The sequence below is a fragment of the Chiloscyllium plagiosum genome, unplaced genomic scaffold (genome assembly GCF_037043375.1).
Source record: "Chiloscyllium plagiosum isolate Xiang-an unplaced genomic scaffold, Cpla_swu_hap1 HiC_scaffold_12, whole genome shotgun sequence".
Classification (NCBI taxonomy): domain Eukaryota; kingdom Metazoa; phylum Chordata; class Chondrichthyes; order Orectolobiformes; family Hemiscylliidae; genus Chiloscyllium; species Chiloscyllium plagiosum.
The window spans coordinates 89,982,630-89,996,556 of NW_028270150.1; the positions used below are offsets into that span (position 1 = coordinate 89,982,630).

At 44.2% G+C, this 13,927-nt stretch overlaps 1 protein-coding gene across 12 annotated transcripts in view; it reads left to right on the forward strand.

Annotated features, from left to right (window-relative positions):
- The window catches only part of zc3h13 (zinc finger CCCH-type containing 13), a 98,782-nt gene that overhangs the window by 49,794 nt on the left and 35,061 nt on the right, over window positions 1-13,927 (forward strand). For 11 of the 12 annotated variants that reach the window (XM_043700326.2, XM_087993045.1, XM_087993053.1 and 8 more), the window contains 4 exons: window positions 1,446-3,950; window positions 7,189-7,377; window positions 8,746-9,229; window positions 13,553-13,650. In XM_043700326.2, coding sequence (XP_043556261.2) covers window positions 1,446-3,950; window positions 7,189-7,377; window positions 8,746-9,229; window positions 13,553-13,650 — 3,276 coding nt within the window. The remainder of the gene's footprint in view (window positions 1-1,445; window positions 3,951-7,188; window positions 7,378-8,745; window positions 9,230-13,552; window positions 13,651-13,927) is intronic. The other variant, XM_087993050.1, reaches the window with a different exon arrangement.

The window sequence follows — 13,927 nt, forward strand, 5'->3', positions numbered from 1 at the left end:
TTCAAAAAACATAATAAAATTGAGCATGGTTGGCATGACTTCGTGAAGGGGAAATCAGACCTGACAATTTTATTTGGGTTCTCTGAAGAGGTCACAAACAAGATACATAAAGGAGAGGCAATAGATATAATATATTTGGATTTTCAAAGGCATTTGGTAAGGTACCTCACACAAGGCTACTTGTTGGGATTACTATATTAGCATGGATAGAGGATTGGTGAATTAATAGACAAGGAGTTGGGAATAAAGGGTCCATTGTCAGGATGTCAATTTGTAACAAGTTGTGTGCCATCAGGATCAGTGCTGGGGTCACAATTATTTGCAGTATGTACATTAATGGCTTGGAAGAAGGAAGCAAAGTACTGCAGATAGCGCAAAGTCTATGGAGGGATATAGATGGATTGAGTGAGTGGACAAAAACTCTGCAGATGAAATATAATGTGGGATACTGAGGTAAGAATAGAAGAGCTGACTATTATTTAAATGGGGAAAGTCTGCAGAAATCTACGGCACTGAGGTTTTGGAGGTGTAAATCACAAAACGTTAGTGTACAAGTAATAGGAGGTTTTAGAGAAGGCAAATGCAAAGGGAAAGGACAATGTAAGTATTGAAATCTTGCTAAAACTATACCAGGCAGTAGTTAGACCACGCTTTGCGTACCCTCTCAAGTGGGAAGTATAAGATTCCATGGCACTAATTCACAGAAGAATGAGGAGGCATCTCTGGTTTCCTGATCAATCAGCATCAGAGAAGCAGATTGCCAGGTCATTTTGATATTGTTATTTATAGGAGTTTCATGTATGTAATTGATTGCCCTGAACTTTGCATTAAAAGTGACTTCACTGCAAGTATTTCAGTGGCTGCAAAGCATTTGGGAACTTCTTGATGTCTTCAAAATGCTACAGGAGGTCTTTTCTGTCTTTAGCTGATAAAGGAGGTACTAATGACAAACTGCTTAAACAGACCCATTCTCTTTCAGGAATACTCTGTAAACTTGCTATGTCTACTTCTTGTTCAGTTGTTCCAACAATTGTACGTGGAGAATGAATTATATTCCATAACTTTTCTAATATTCCACTTTAAAATGCGGTCAACAGATTTTGTCATCGTCTTTAAAATTGCAAGGTTATATCTAGCTTTAAATTCATAAATTAGTATTATGAAAATTTGTTGACTCCATTGTTTCCACTTAATTAAATACTTTGTTCTGCCATCTCTAGAATCTAAATAGTGTAGTCATTATTTGTATTGAATTTGTGAAATTTATTTAAAAATCATCAAGGCTTTAAGGTTTTACAGATGCAGGTGGCATTCAGCCTTTGGTGGTTCAAGTCTCAACACTATAATGCTTGTAATTACTTGGATGTTTTATGTGCAGAGGACATGCTTTGTCTCACTTAACTGATAATTATGTTCTAAAAGCTAATTGCAGACTTTCTTTTTAGAAAGCCGAGGAAAGCGGGAAAGAGAAAAGGAGAGCAAAGATGGTCGTGACCAGCGGGATTATGAACATGATCAGCCTACTCTTCAAGAAAGGGATGAGCGAATGCACAGGGATGGCCGCGATACTCGAAACAGTCGTGATCGCAAAGAAGTGAAAGACACCAGTGAACGCAGAGATTACAGAGAATCACATGAGACTCGTGATACACGAGACTCCCGAGATTACAGGGACAGCAAAGACTCTCGAGATCTGAGAGAGCAGCGTTCTGGACGAGATGCTCATGACTATAGAGAAAGCAGGGACTCCCATCGGAAAGATGATCAGTGTCATGATGACCGCGACTATGGTCGAAGTCATAGCAAAGATGAAAATTCTCGTATTGACTCCAGGGGTGAGGGCAGGGTGGACTCCAGGGGTGAGAGCAGGATGGACACCAGGGGTGAGAGCAGGATGGACACCAGGGGTGAGAGCAGGATGGACACCAGGGGTGAGAGCAGGATGGACACCAGGGGTGAGAGCAGGATGGACACCAGGGGTGAGGGCAGGGTGGACTCCAGGAGTGAAGGCAGGGTGGACTCCAGGAGTGAAGGCAGGGTGGACGCCAGGAGTGAAGGCAGGGTGGACGCCAGGAGTGAAGGCAGGGTGGACGCCAGGAGTGAAGGCAGGGTGGACGCCAGGAGTGAAGGCAGGGTGGACGCCAGGAGTGAAGGCAGGGTGGACGCCAGGAGTGAAGGCAGGGTGGACGCCAGGAGTGAAGGCAGGGTGGACGCCAGGAGTGAAGGCAGGGTGGACGCCAGGAGTGAAGGCAGGGTGGACGCCAGGAGTGAAGGCAGGGTGGACGCCAGGAGTGAAGGCAGGGTGGACTCCAGGAGTGAAGGCAGGGTGGACTCCAGGAGTGAAGGCAGGGTGGACTCCAGGAGTGAAGGCAGGGTGGACTCCAGGAGTGAAGGCAGGGTGGACTCCAGGGGTGAGGGCAGGGTGGACTCCAGGGGTGAGGGCAGGGTGGACTCCAGGGGTGAGGGCAGGGTGGACTCCAGGAGTGAAGGCAGGGTGGACGCCAGGGGTGAGGGCAGGGTGGACGCCAGGAGTGAAGGCAGGGTGGACGCCAGGAGTGAAGGCAGGGTGGACGCCAGGAGTGAAGGCAGGGTGGACGCCAGGAGTGAAGGCAGGGTGGACTCCAGGGGTGAGAGCAGGATGGACTCCAGGAGTGAGGGAAGAATGGATTCCAGGGGTGAGATCAGGTTGGACTCCAGGGGTGAGGGCAGGGTGGACTCCAGGAGTGAGGGAAGAATGGACTCCAGGGGTGAGGGCAGGGTGGACACCAGGGGTGAGGGCAGGGTGGACACCAGGGGTGAGGGCAGGGTGGACTCCAGGGGTGAGGGCAGGGTGGACTCCAGGGGTGAGGGCAGGAGCGAGGGCAGGGTTGACTCCAGGAGCGAGGGCAGGGTTGACTCCAGGAGCGAGGGCAGGGTTGACTCCAGGAGCGAGGGCAGGGTTGACTCCAGGAGCGAGGGCAGGATTGACTCCAGGAGCGAGGGCAGGGTTGACTCCAGGAGCGAGGGCAGGGTTGACTCCAGGAGCGAAGGTAGGATTGACTCCAGGAGCGAGGGTAGGCTGGACTCCAGGAGCGAGGGTAGGCTGGACTCCAGGAGCGAGGGTAGGCTGGACTCCAGGAGCGAGGGTAGGCTGGACTCCAGGAGCGAGGGCAGGGTTGACTCCCGGAGCGAAGGTAGGGTTGACTCCCGGAGCGAAGGTAGGCTGGACTCCAGGAGCGAGGGCAGGATTGACTCCCGGAGTGAAGGTAGGCTGGACTCCAGGAGCGAGGGCAGGATTGACTCCCGTAGTGTCAGCAGGCTGGACTCCCGGGGCGAAGGGAGAGGTGACTCCCGGAGCGAGGGTAGGATGGAATCCCGGAGCGAAGGGAGAGGTGACTCCCGGAGTGAGGGCAGGATGGACTCCCGGAATGAAGGGAGAGGTGACTCCCGGAGTGAGAGCAGGATGGACTCCCGGAGCGAAGGGAGAGGTGACTCCCGGAGCGAGGGCAGGATTGACTCCCGGAGCGAAGGGAGAGGTGACTCCCGGAGCGAGGGCAGGGGTGACTCCCGGAGCGAAGGGAGAGGTGACTCCCGGAGCGAGGGCAGGGGTGACTCCCGGAACGAGGGCAGGATTGACTCCCGGAACGAAGGGAGAGGTGACTCCCGGAACGAAGGGAGAGGTGACTCCCGGAGCGAAGGGAGGGGTGACTCACGCAGCGAAGGGAGAAGTGACTGCAGGAGTGAGGGGAGGGGTGACTCCAGGAGTGAGGGGAGGGGTGATTCTAGGAGTGATGGCAGGAGCGAGAGCCGGATTGATACTAGGATCGAAAGCAGGATTGATGCCAGGAGTGAAAGCAGGACTGACGCGAAGAGTGAGAGCCGGAATGATGCCAGAAACGATGCTAGAAGTGACTCCAGAAATGAAAGGGCAGCCAGGGGGAGAGGAAGAGGATCTGACTTATTGGAAAAGGGTGAGATTTCTATATTTTTATTATCATCCTGTTGAATTCCAGTTGCATTATTCATGGTTTGCTGCCACCTGCGCACCATTCCTTAAGGGAAACATCCAGAATTTTTCTGTAACAGCTTTGCTTGCATAACGAAAATAAATTGTAGTTGTGAGTTTAGTGGGAATGTTCTCTGGTTACAATAATGAAATCATAACTGCTATTTTAAATTCTGCCAGCAGTGTTGATCAGCATAAAAAACATTACTTGTGTATGACTTTCAGAAGCTGACTTAATTTAAGCCAGAGGTATGTCAGCAACTTTCAGTTTACAAGTCATCCACACTAATGAGTTACATTTGTTACGTTTGTGCAAGTTTGTGTATGTGGGATTGTGGAACTGAAGTGTACCAGAAGGGTTGAATATCTTTGAGTAAAATACTATCAGGAGTAAGCGTACCATGTACTTGGAATTGAGAATACAAGACTACAATTTGGGTCCCCCTCCCACTCCACCAAAGACCTGCAGATCCTGGGCCTCCCCCATTGCCAAATCCTTACCACCCGACGCCTGGAGGAAGAATGCGTTATCTTCCGTCTTGGGACACTCCAACCACACAGGATTAATGTGGATCTCACCAGTTTCCTAATTTCCCCTCTTCCTTCCCCCCCCCCACCTTATCCCAGTCTCAACCTTCTAAATCAGCACCGCCTTCAGTCCTACCTGTCCATCATCCTTCCCACCTATCTACTCCATCATCATCTCCAACCTATAACGTTCAGCCCCACCTTCTTCAACCTATTGCATTCTCAGCTATATTCACCCCCAGCCCCACTGCCTGCGCCCCCCCCTCCCCCCCCACCCCTTCCCATTTATCTCTCAGCCCCCTTGGCCCACAAGCACCCATGGACTCCCATAGCTATCTGAACTACACCATCTTCCACTCTGCCTCCTGTAAATGCTATCCCTTATTCCCAATTCCTCTGCCCCCATCACATCTGCTCCCAGGAAGAACAATTCTACCATAGAACATCCCAGATGTCATCCTTCTTCCGGGATTGCAATTTCCCCTCCCATGTGGTCGACGAAGCCCTCCAGTGCATCTCCTCCACTTCCTGCACTTCTGCCCTTGAACCCCACCCCTCCAACCGCAACAAGACTAGAACCCCCTCCCCGCCCCTCCTGGTCGTCAGCTTCCACCCCACCAACCTTCAGATACACAGCATCATCCGCTGACATTTCTGTGACCTGCAGACAGACCCCATCACCAGAATTATATTTCCTTCCCACCCCTATCTAGGTTTCAGAGAGACCATTCCCTTGCCAGGTCCATGCTCCCCACCCTCCCCTCACCTCCCCTCCCTGCACCTTCCCCTGTCACCACAAGAAGCGCAAAACCTGCGCCCACACCTCCCACCTCATCTCTGTCCAAGCCCTCCACAATCTGTCAGAAATTTACCTGTACTTCCACAAACGTCATCTGCTGTATTCATTGCACCCGACGTGGTTTCTTCCACACTGGGGAGACAGGGTGCCAACTTGTGGATGGTTTTAGAGAACATCTCTGGGACACCTGCACTAACCAACCCCACTGCCCTGTGGCTGAACACTTTAACTTCCCCTCCCAGTCTGCTAAGGACATGCAGGTCCTGGGCCGCCTCTATTGCCAAACTCTAACCACCCAACACCTGGAAGTAGAACACCTCACCTTCTGCCTTGGAGCCATCCAACCACTCAGGATTAATGTGGATCTCACCAGTTTCCCCATTTCCCCTCCCCTCCAACTCATCCCAGTCTCAACCTTCCAACTCCGTACTGCTCTCTTGAATGGTCCCACCTATCCATCTTCCTTACCACCTATCTGCTCCAACCTCCTCTCTGACCTATCACTCCCAGCCCCACCTTCATCTACCTATCACAATCTCAGCTACCTTCACCCCCAGTCCCACCCCACTTCCATTTATCTTTCAGCCACCTTGGCCCACAAGCCTCATCCTGATGAAGGGCTTTTGCCCAAAACGTTGATTCTCCTGCTCCTCAAAGCTGCCTGACCTGCTGTGCCTTTCCAGCACTGCACTCTTGATCCCAAGGCTCAAAATTAGTCTCGAATTTTCAGTGCAGTGACAAAAAGCTAAGGTCCCTTAACTGCCACCACCAACACCAAAGCTACTAACCCAATATTCCAGTGAGCAGATAATCATTGAGTAGTACAACTCTGAGTTCTGCTTTGGGACCCTGCAGATTCCAGATGGAGCTGACTCAATGGGAATTTCCGGGGAACTTGAAAATTCTCATGGTCAAATCCCCTCTTGGGAAACTCTCTTCAGAGTGTTTGAAAGGGTTGTTGATTCTATTAAATATTAAGCAGTCAAAAGCCTATCTTATTCTTTCACAGCAGTTGTTAATGTGTCTAACGTGTTTAAGCCTCCGAATAGGACATGTAAGGAAATATAAGTGAGGGATAATCTGACTGATTTCCACTCCTTGGAATATCCAGCCCACATCGTTTTATGTCAGTCCTATTTATCTTCAAATTATTTCAAAACTAATTTATGTTCCTGAGCCATTTATAACGTCCCGAGAAAGAGCAAGGAGCTATATACTGTACAAGCAAGTTTCTTTTTTTTGTAGTTTCTCTTGTTGACAGAACTGCAGACCTTTCCTAAACTAAGAAAGTGGTTTTCTTTTAATCTTTAGGCAATCCATTATTAATTGGTCAACTAACAGAATTTTTTTCCCCTGATCTTTTCATCAAGTGAGTGGTGCACCAGGAAAAGTTAAAGTTTCTTTTATTTGTGTTATAAAATGAAGAGATGTCCATCACATTGTCTTTTTGTTATTTTCATCAAAGTGACACATAAATTCCCTTTGTTTCACTTACCTTTTTTTAGTCTGTGTTGCTACCTGTGTGTCCTTTAGTTTGTTTGATATAGTGAAGTGAAATGAGTAATAATTTCTGCTTGTTGAACCACACAGCTTTTGTTGTAGCTAAAGTTGCTCTCTGTGAGTCAACCATGTTTCACCTAGAGCAAATGATCTGAGAGAAAAAAACACGTGAACTCTGATTTTTGCTGCTTTAGGAAAATGCAAACATTTTTAAATTGGCCTTAAATGCCAAGGGACTTCTTCTTTGAAGGGAGTCTGTAGGAAATATCCTCCTGCTTTTTTCAGGATCAAAGACTACACCATGAACAGGGCCTGCGTGTTTCTGGTGAAGAACTCATTTTGCAATGCAAAATAAACAAATCTCTGATCTCTCCAGGGAGCCGTGGAACTAGAAGCACTCAATTTGATGCACACAGCACAAGCAGCAGTTACCATGAAAACTGGGATACAAGAACTGGATACACAGACAGAGATCGATATGATCGAGACCAAAGCAGGGATGCTTCCTTTGATAGGCGTGGTCATACAGAAAGGGATAGGCGTGAAAATAGAGATCGCGAAAGAGGTATGGGCAGCAATGGATGATGACAGTGGTATATTGAAGCCAAATTAGCCTTCCTCGTAACCTGACGTCAGATCTACAAATATTTCCTTCAAAAGTTCTCAATACCTTGCCATTTGAATAAGGAAAGTGTATTTTCATTGTTGTGAGTAAGTTTAAAATTTTGCTCTTCTGTTCTGGACTTGGTGGCATTTCAGAAGTGCTGAATGAGGAGATGGGTGATAGAGATGAAAGAAGACAGACAATGTGATACAGAATGAACAGCTTAGCTGAGGGTCAGATAGTACATAGGAGCTGTGTACAGTCTGATTCAGACTGATACAGTAGCCAGAGACAGGAAAAGAATCAGTGACTGGGGAGTTGTTTTTGATGGGGCCAGAGGCAATAGCTTAATACTTCCTAATTGGAGCACATTCCTGTTCATGCATTCCTGTATGTTGAACATGCCACTTCAAATCAGAGAAGTGAAAGGATTGATGAGGTAGAGCTAGGTGTTGTCTGCACACATGTGGAACTGCAAATAGTCTTTAGATGATTTTGATCATTTAAAGAACCTCTTTAAAGTTGAGGACTTATTGTACGTTGGTCTGTCTGGAAGGTAATTATTTTAGTAGTCTAATCTAGCTGCTCTTGGTTCCCTCCAGAGGAGATGTGGCAATGATATTCATCACATCTCTCTCATCAGCAGCCTCTGAAATAATTGTCAGGCTAATGCTTGGGTGAACAATGCTTCGAAAATGCCCATCTGTCTCTATGTCACTCTTTCCTTATTCACGCAATAAGAAATTACAGGTTTGAAAAATTGACACTGAGTACACCAGTTAAAGTCATAATACAAGAGCAATATCATGAGAGTGGAGATTACTGACTGTAACATCCAGTTAGCAGGAGTCCGTCAGCACTGAACAGAACCTGTTCTGAAGAAGGGTCACTGGACCCGAAACATTAACTCTGCTTTCTCTCCACAGATGCTGCCAGACCTGCTGAGTTTTTCTAGTAACTTCTACTTTTATTTGTAATTAATGAATTACCTTTTTATTCCTATCATGAAATATATAAAAGACTTAATTGAAAACTGGCAAATTTAATTGCATATGATCTTTAAGGTGACTTTGATTTAACGCTTCTAGGTTCTTCACAAATGGTTGCAAAATTTCACAATAGTAACTTTCAAAGGGGGATTAAACATATGCTTGAAAAGGAATTCCTCGGAGGAACTACTCTGTAGTGAAGAGCAACAGAACAGAACTTAACGGGAAAGATGTTTCAGAAACCTTGTACAGGCACTGCAGATCAAATGGTCTTCTGCTGTGCTGTAAGGTGCTGTATAACTGATTCTGTTCTGATCGAGGTGCTCTCTTTGTTTTACAGACCACACAGCTAGTTCTGCCACACGACACCCAGCACGAACTGATGATCATGACCATGAGGACAAAAAGGATGAGAGGAGATCAGATCGAGAAGAGAGGAGGGATGACAGGCTGAGGGAAAGAGAGCGAGAAAGGGATCGTGACAAAGATCGAGATAGAGACAGAGAGCGAGAAAAGGAAAGAGAGTTAGATCGAGAGCGGGAACGAGAAAGAGCCCGTGAACGAGATCGAGAGAAAGAGCGAGAGAAAGAACGGGAGCGAGACAGGGGTAAGGAAAGAGAGCGAGAACGGGAAAGGGACAGGGAGAGAGACAGAGAGAGGGACAGAGAGAAGGAGAGAGAGAGGGTTAAAGATAGGGATCGGGAAAGGGAGAAGCAAAAAGACTGGGATGAGAAAGATAAAGGAAGAGATGAACGCAAAGATAAAAAGGACGATCTGCGAGAAGACCGAGATTTGCGGGAAGGTCATGGAGAAAGAAAAACAAGGTAAATTCATTCTAAGTATATTTGTAAAATTATTCCATATGTTTTAACAGAACAAATATTCAGACTTAGTGCTTGAACTACATGAGGGCAGATTGACTAATGCATGACTACTGATCGATTTTCAATATATATTTAAGTTACTTTCGCAAAGTAAAACCCCTTGCTGTAGCATAATTTAATAAATCTCTAGTTATTCTGATTCTTTTCAGTAGGGAAGCAAAGTTAAAGTGCTATTCAATTTCAATGGATATTTTCAGTATTACTATATCACATAAGCCCAAGGCACAATCAGGGGTTTATGCCATACAAAGCATCTTTTCATATTTCTAATTTGGGAATGTACCAAGAATAAACATGAATTTCTACAGTTTAAATGTGCAAACTTGGCTAAAGCTCAGCATCTTGTTTTTACTTGTGCAATCTAGTTTGTTTAACTATATTTTCCTATTTCCTTCCTTGGTCCCCTCATGCCATAAACTGCACTTGGCCAAAAAAGGCAGTAATCATGGATGACTTTAATCTTCATATAGATTGGGAAAATCAGATTGGCAGAGGTAGCCATGAGGAAGCATTCATAGAGTGCAATCAGGACAGTTCCTTAGAACAATCCAATCAGATGTCAGGCCATTTTGGATCTGGTGATGTGTAATGAGGCAGGTTTAATAAATGACCATGAAGTTAAAGATACAGTTGGAAGCAGTGACCAAAACATGGTAAAATTTTGGGATTCAGCTTGAAAGTGAGAAACTTGGGTTGGAAACAACTGTACTAAATAAACTGTGCTAAAATAAGGGTAACTAGAAAGAAATGAGGGCAGAGCTGGCTGGAGTGGACCAGGAAAGGAGTTTAACAGCAAAGAATTTTGAGGAAAAATGGCAGACATTTAAGAAAATAACCATGGCTTACAGCAAAGATATATCCCAGTGAGTCAGAAGAATTCTAGCAAGAGGATAAGCCAATCATGGTTAACTAGAGAAGTTAAGAATCGCATCAAATTGAAAGGAAACACGAACAATCTGGAAAAGATTCATGGTAAGCCAGAGGATTGGGACATTTTAAAAACCAAGGAATAATGACCGTAAAAAAGAGAGAAAATAATCTTTGAGGGTAAACTTGCAAGTAATATCAAGAAGAGTAGATTAGATTAGATTCCCTACAGTATGGAAACAGGTCCCTCGGCCCAACAAGCGCACACTGACCCTCCGAAGAGTAACCCACCCTGACCTTATATTTACCCTTGTCTAATGCACCTAACACTACAGACAATTTAGCATTGCCAATTCAACTAACCCGCACATCTTTGGAGGAAACCCACACAGACAGTCGCCAGAGGCTGGAATTGGACCTGGGTCCCTGGTGCTGTGAGGCAGCAGTGCTAACCACTGAGCCACCATGCTGCCCGCCAAGAGTTTACTTAAATATATAAAAAGGAAAAGAAAAGCTAAAGAGGATATAGTCCTTTTGGAAATTGAGGCTGGAGAAATAAAAATGGAGAACCAGGGAATGATTGAGGACTTGAATAATTAGTTTCCATCAGCCTTCACAGTCGAATGTATTAATAGCTTCCCAGAAATACTAAATATTCAAGGGGCAAAAAGAGGTGAGGAAACAAATACAATAACCAGCACCAGAGAAGAAGTACTCAGGAAACTAATGGGACTAAAGACTGATAAGGCATGCATCCTAGGACATTAAAAGGAATAGCTATAGAGATAGTAAATGTACTGTCAGTAAGCTTTTCCAAGAATCCTTAGATTCTGGAAAATTCTACAGGATTGGAAAACTGTGTAAAATCTTTGTTTGAAAGAGAATGAGACCATTAAGCAGTTAACAATTGATCAATTTGCTTAACATCTTTTACTGGCAGCATTTTCAAGGCTATTATAAAGGATATAATAGAGCATTTAGAAGTGCATAATATGATCAAGCAGAGTTAGCATGATTTATGAAGGGGAAATCATGGCTGACAAATTTAATAGAATCATTCGAGGTGATAATCTGTAAGGTATATAAATGGGAAGTGGTGGATGTAATTGAATTCTCCGAAGGTGTTTGATAAGGTGCCAGATGTTAGTCTACTCAATGTAAGACCTGACATTGTTGGAGGTCATATGTTAGCATGGATAGAACCAATCCCCTTTCCATGCTAATATATGACATAATAGAAGTGTAACTAATAGAAGACACAGAATGGGGATAAGGGCGACATTTTCAAGATGGCAATCTGTCACTAGTAAAATGCCAAAGTGCTGGGGCCACAATTACTTATAATGTTTTAATGACATGGGTAAGGAAAATGAATGTACTGTAGACACATTTGTGGATGACTCAGAAGTAAGTGTGGAAGGCAAGTAAAGAGAATGACAGATGGATCTGCAGTCTGCAGGCGCATATAGACGGGTTAAGCAAATGTTTTGGGGGTTGGCTAGTTCAGTTGCCTGGATGGCTGATTTGCAGTGTAGAGTGACAGCATCAGGGTTCAATTTCCGCACTGCCTGAGATTGCCACAAAGCTCCTGCCTTCTCAGCCTCATCCCTTGCCTGAGGTGTGGTGATCCTCAGGCTAAACTCTGCACCAATTGTGTCTGCCTCACATGAGAGAGCAACCTGTGGTCCTCTGGGACTGTAGTGACTTTACCTCTCATTCTTCTAAACAACGTATTCAATCTCTCCTCATAAGAAAATCCTTGCATACCTGCGATCAACCTCATGAACCCTCTGTTGACTGCTGCCAATGCTGGTATACCTTTCTTTAGATAAGGGGACCAAAGCTGTTCACAGTATTCATCTGTGTTATGACCAGTGCCTTGTAAGCTTTAGCAAGACGCCTCTATTTTTACACTCTGTTTCCTTTGAAATAAAAGCCAGCTTTCTATTTGCTTTCTGTATTACCTGCAGAATTTGGTTTCTAGCATTTTATGATTTATGCTGAGGATCCCAAAATCCTATGTGCTATAGTTTTCTATAGTCTTTCACTATTTAAATAATATTCGGCTCGTCGTGGTCAGTTTCACTCAGATTAACTTTGTTTTCTGGTACATAATTAATCTTTATGGATCACTGGCTTTGTATCAAATCAAGAGTGAATGAGCATTTGGTTAAAAATATTCTATCTGCATCGTGCAATTAAGAAGATGCTTACTCTTGTGCATTATATATTTAAACATAAGCTTATTCTATCAGCATTAGGTATTTGTTTGATGATGCTTCAAGCATAATAGAAACAATGTGATATAAATATGTCCATGTGTTTAATGTGAAGTATGTAAATGTGAGTGACTAAATTTGTACCTGAAATGTAATGAGCTAATGTGTACCGAAATCCATTATGAAAGGGGTCAATCTGTCTTATTAGAATTTACAGAAACCCTTAAACGTGGCTTCAGCGCTAGGCTTTTTGAATGTAAAAGTTTTAAAGTTGAGATATTAAGAAGTTTGATTAACACCTTAAATAAATTATGCACAGATTGATGCACAGCTGTCCATTTGAAAGGTATTTATGATCCAAAAGTTAAGCTGAATGGTTAATAGATTTATTTTCACAAGAAATATTGCTTCATTGCACAACCAAAGTTAAAAAAAAAAGCTCAAGCAAATCTAATTAAAATTGAAAAGGTTTTATGTCATAATTTTCATATTAATTTCTTTCCTGTAAACCTGGTGCACCACGTACTGTGATACCGATTCAAGATTATCAATGCATTGTTTTGTGCATACATTGGTTGGTCTTGACCAGTTTGCATTGAGAATGCTACTGTGTGTCTGAAAACCCTCAGAGTATGAATGGGAAAATAAAACCAGTTCATTTTCTGCTCTTTAATGTTTCCTGGTGATCTGTGCTGGAGGTGTATGTCTGTAGGCCAGTGGACAATGACAGGCTAGTGACTTTGTGTGGCACTGCCAGAGCCATTCAACAGTGAACTGTCTGTGTTCATTATTGAATGGCAGCAGCCTCGTGGTTGCTATGGACCATGTCGCCATATTCCAGCCTGAGTTATACTTTGAGAAGTAGATGAACAATCAGAGGATCAATCGCTGCAAGTTTGGCTGAGTTGAATTAAATAGAAAATGCAAACTAGACTTACAGTTTAAGGCATTTAAATTAATATATTTACATATTTTGTGGAATAATATAAGCAGCAATAACTTTGAATAGTTAGGGCTGTAGCTGGTTGAGATTCACATCTGATACCTGAGCCACTTCTGTGCCAGTAGGTACCCAAGATTGTTCCCATCAATTCAAAAGTGGCTGTATAGCTGAATCTTAGAGTTGCTGTGCATCCAATGTGTCCATCGTGCTGAATTTATATTATTTTTTCACCAGGAAACGGCCTCGAACAGAAAGCAGCCTCAGTCCGTTGGCAAAGCGCGTCCGTGAGGAATCTCCAGATAGCGATACTTACAATAGTAGTGATGAGAAAAGTAAGTCTACTTATTAAACCCAACATTTTCTTTTCATAGAATGATGTCTAGCCAATCAGCTATATATGTTCTGTATAGTAATGTGTTCTGTAAAGATCTTTGATTACTGCAACCTTTTCAGTGTTTGACATGAAGTTGCAGGAGATTTCTTAAAAGTTAATTTACGGGAAATTCTTATTTGTGAAATAATCAACTCACCTTTATTCATATTATATTATATCATACTATATTATCCACTTGCATAGGTCAGTGAGAACCATTTGCTCAAGGGATTCTC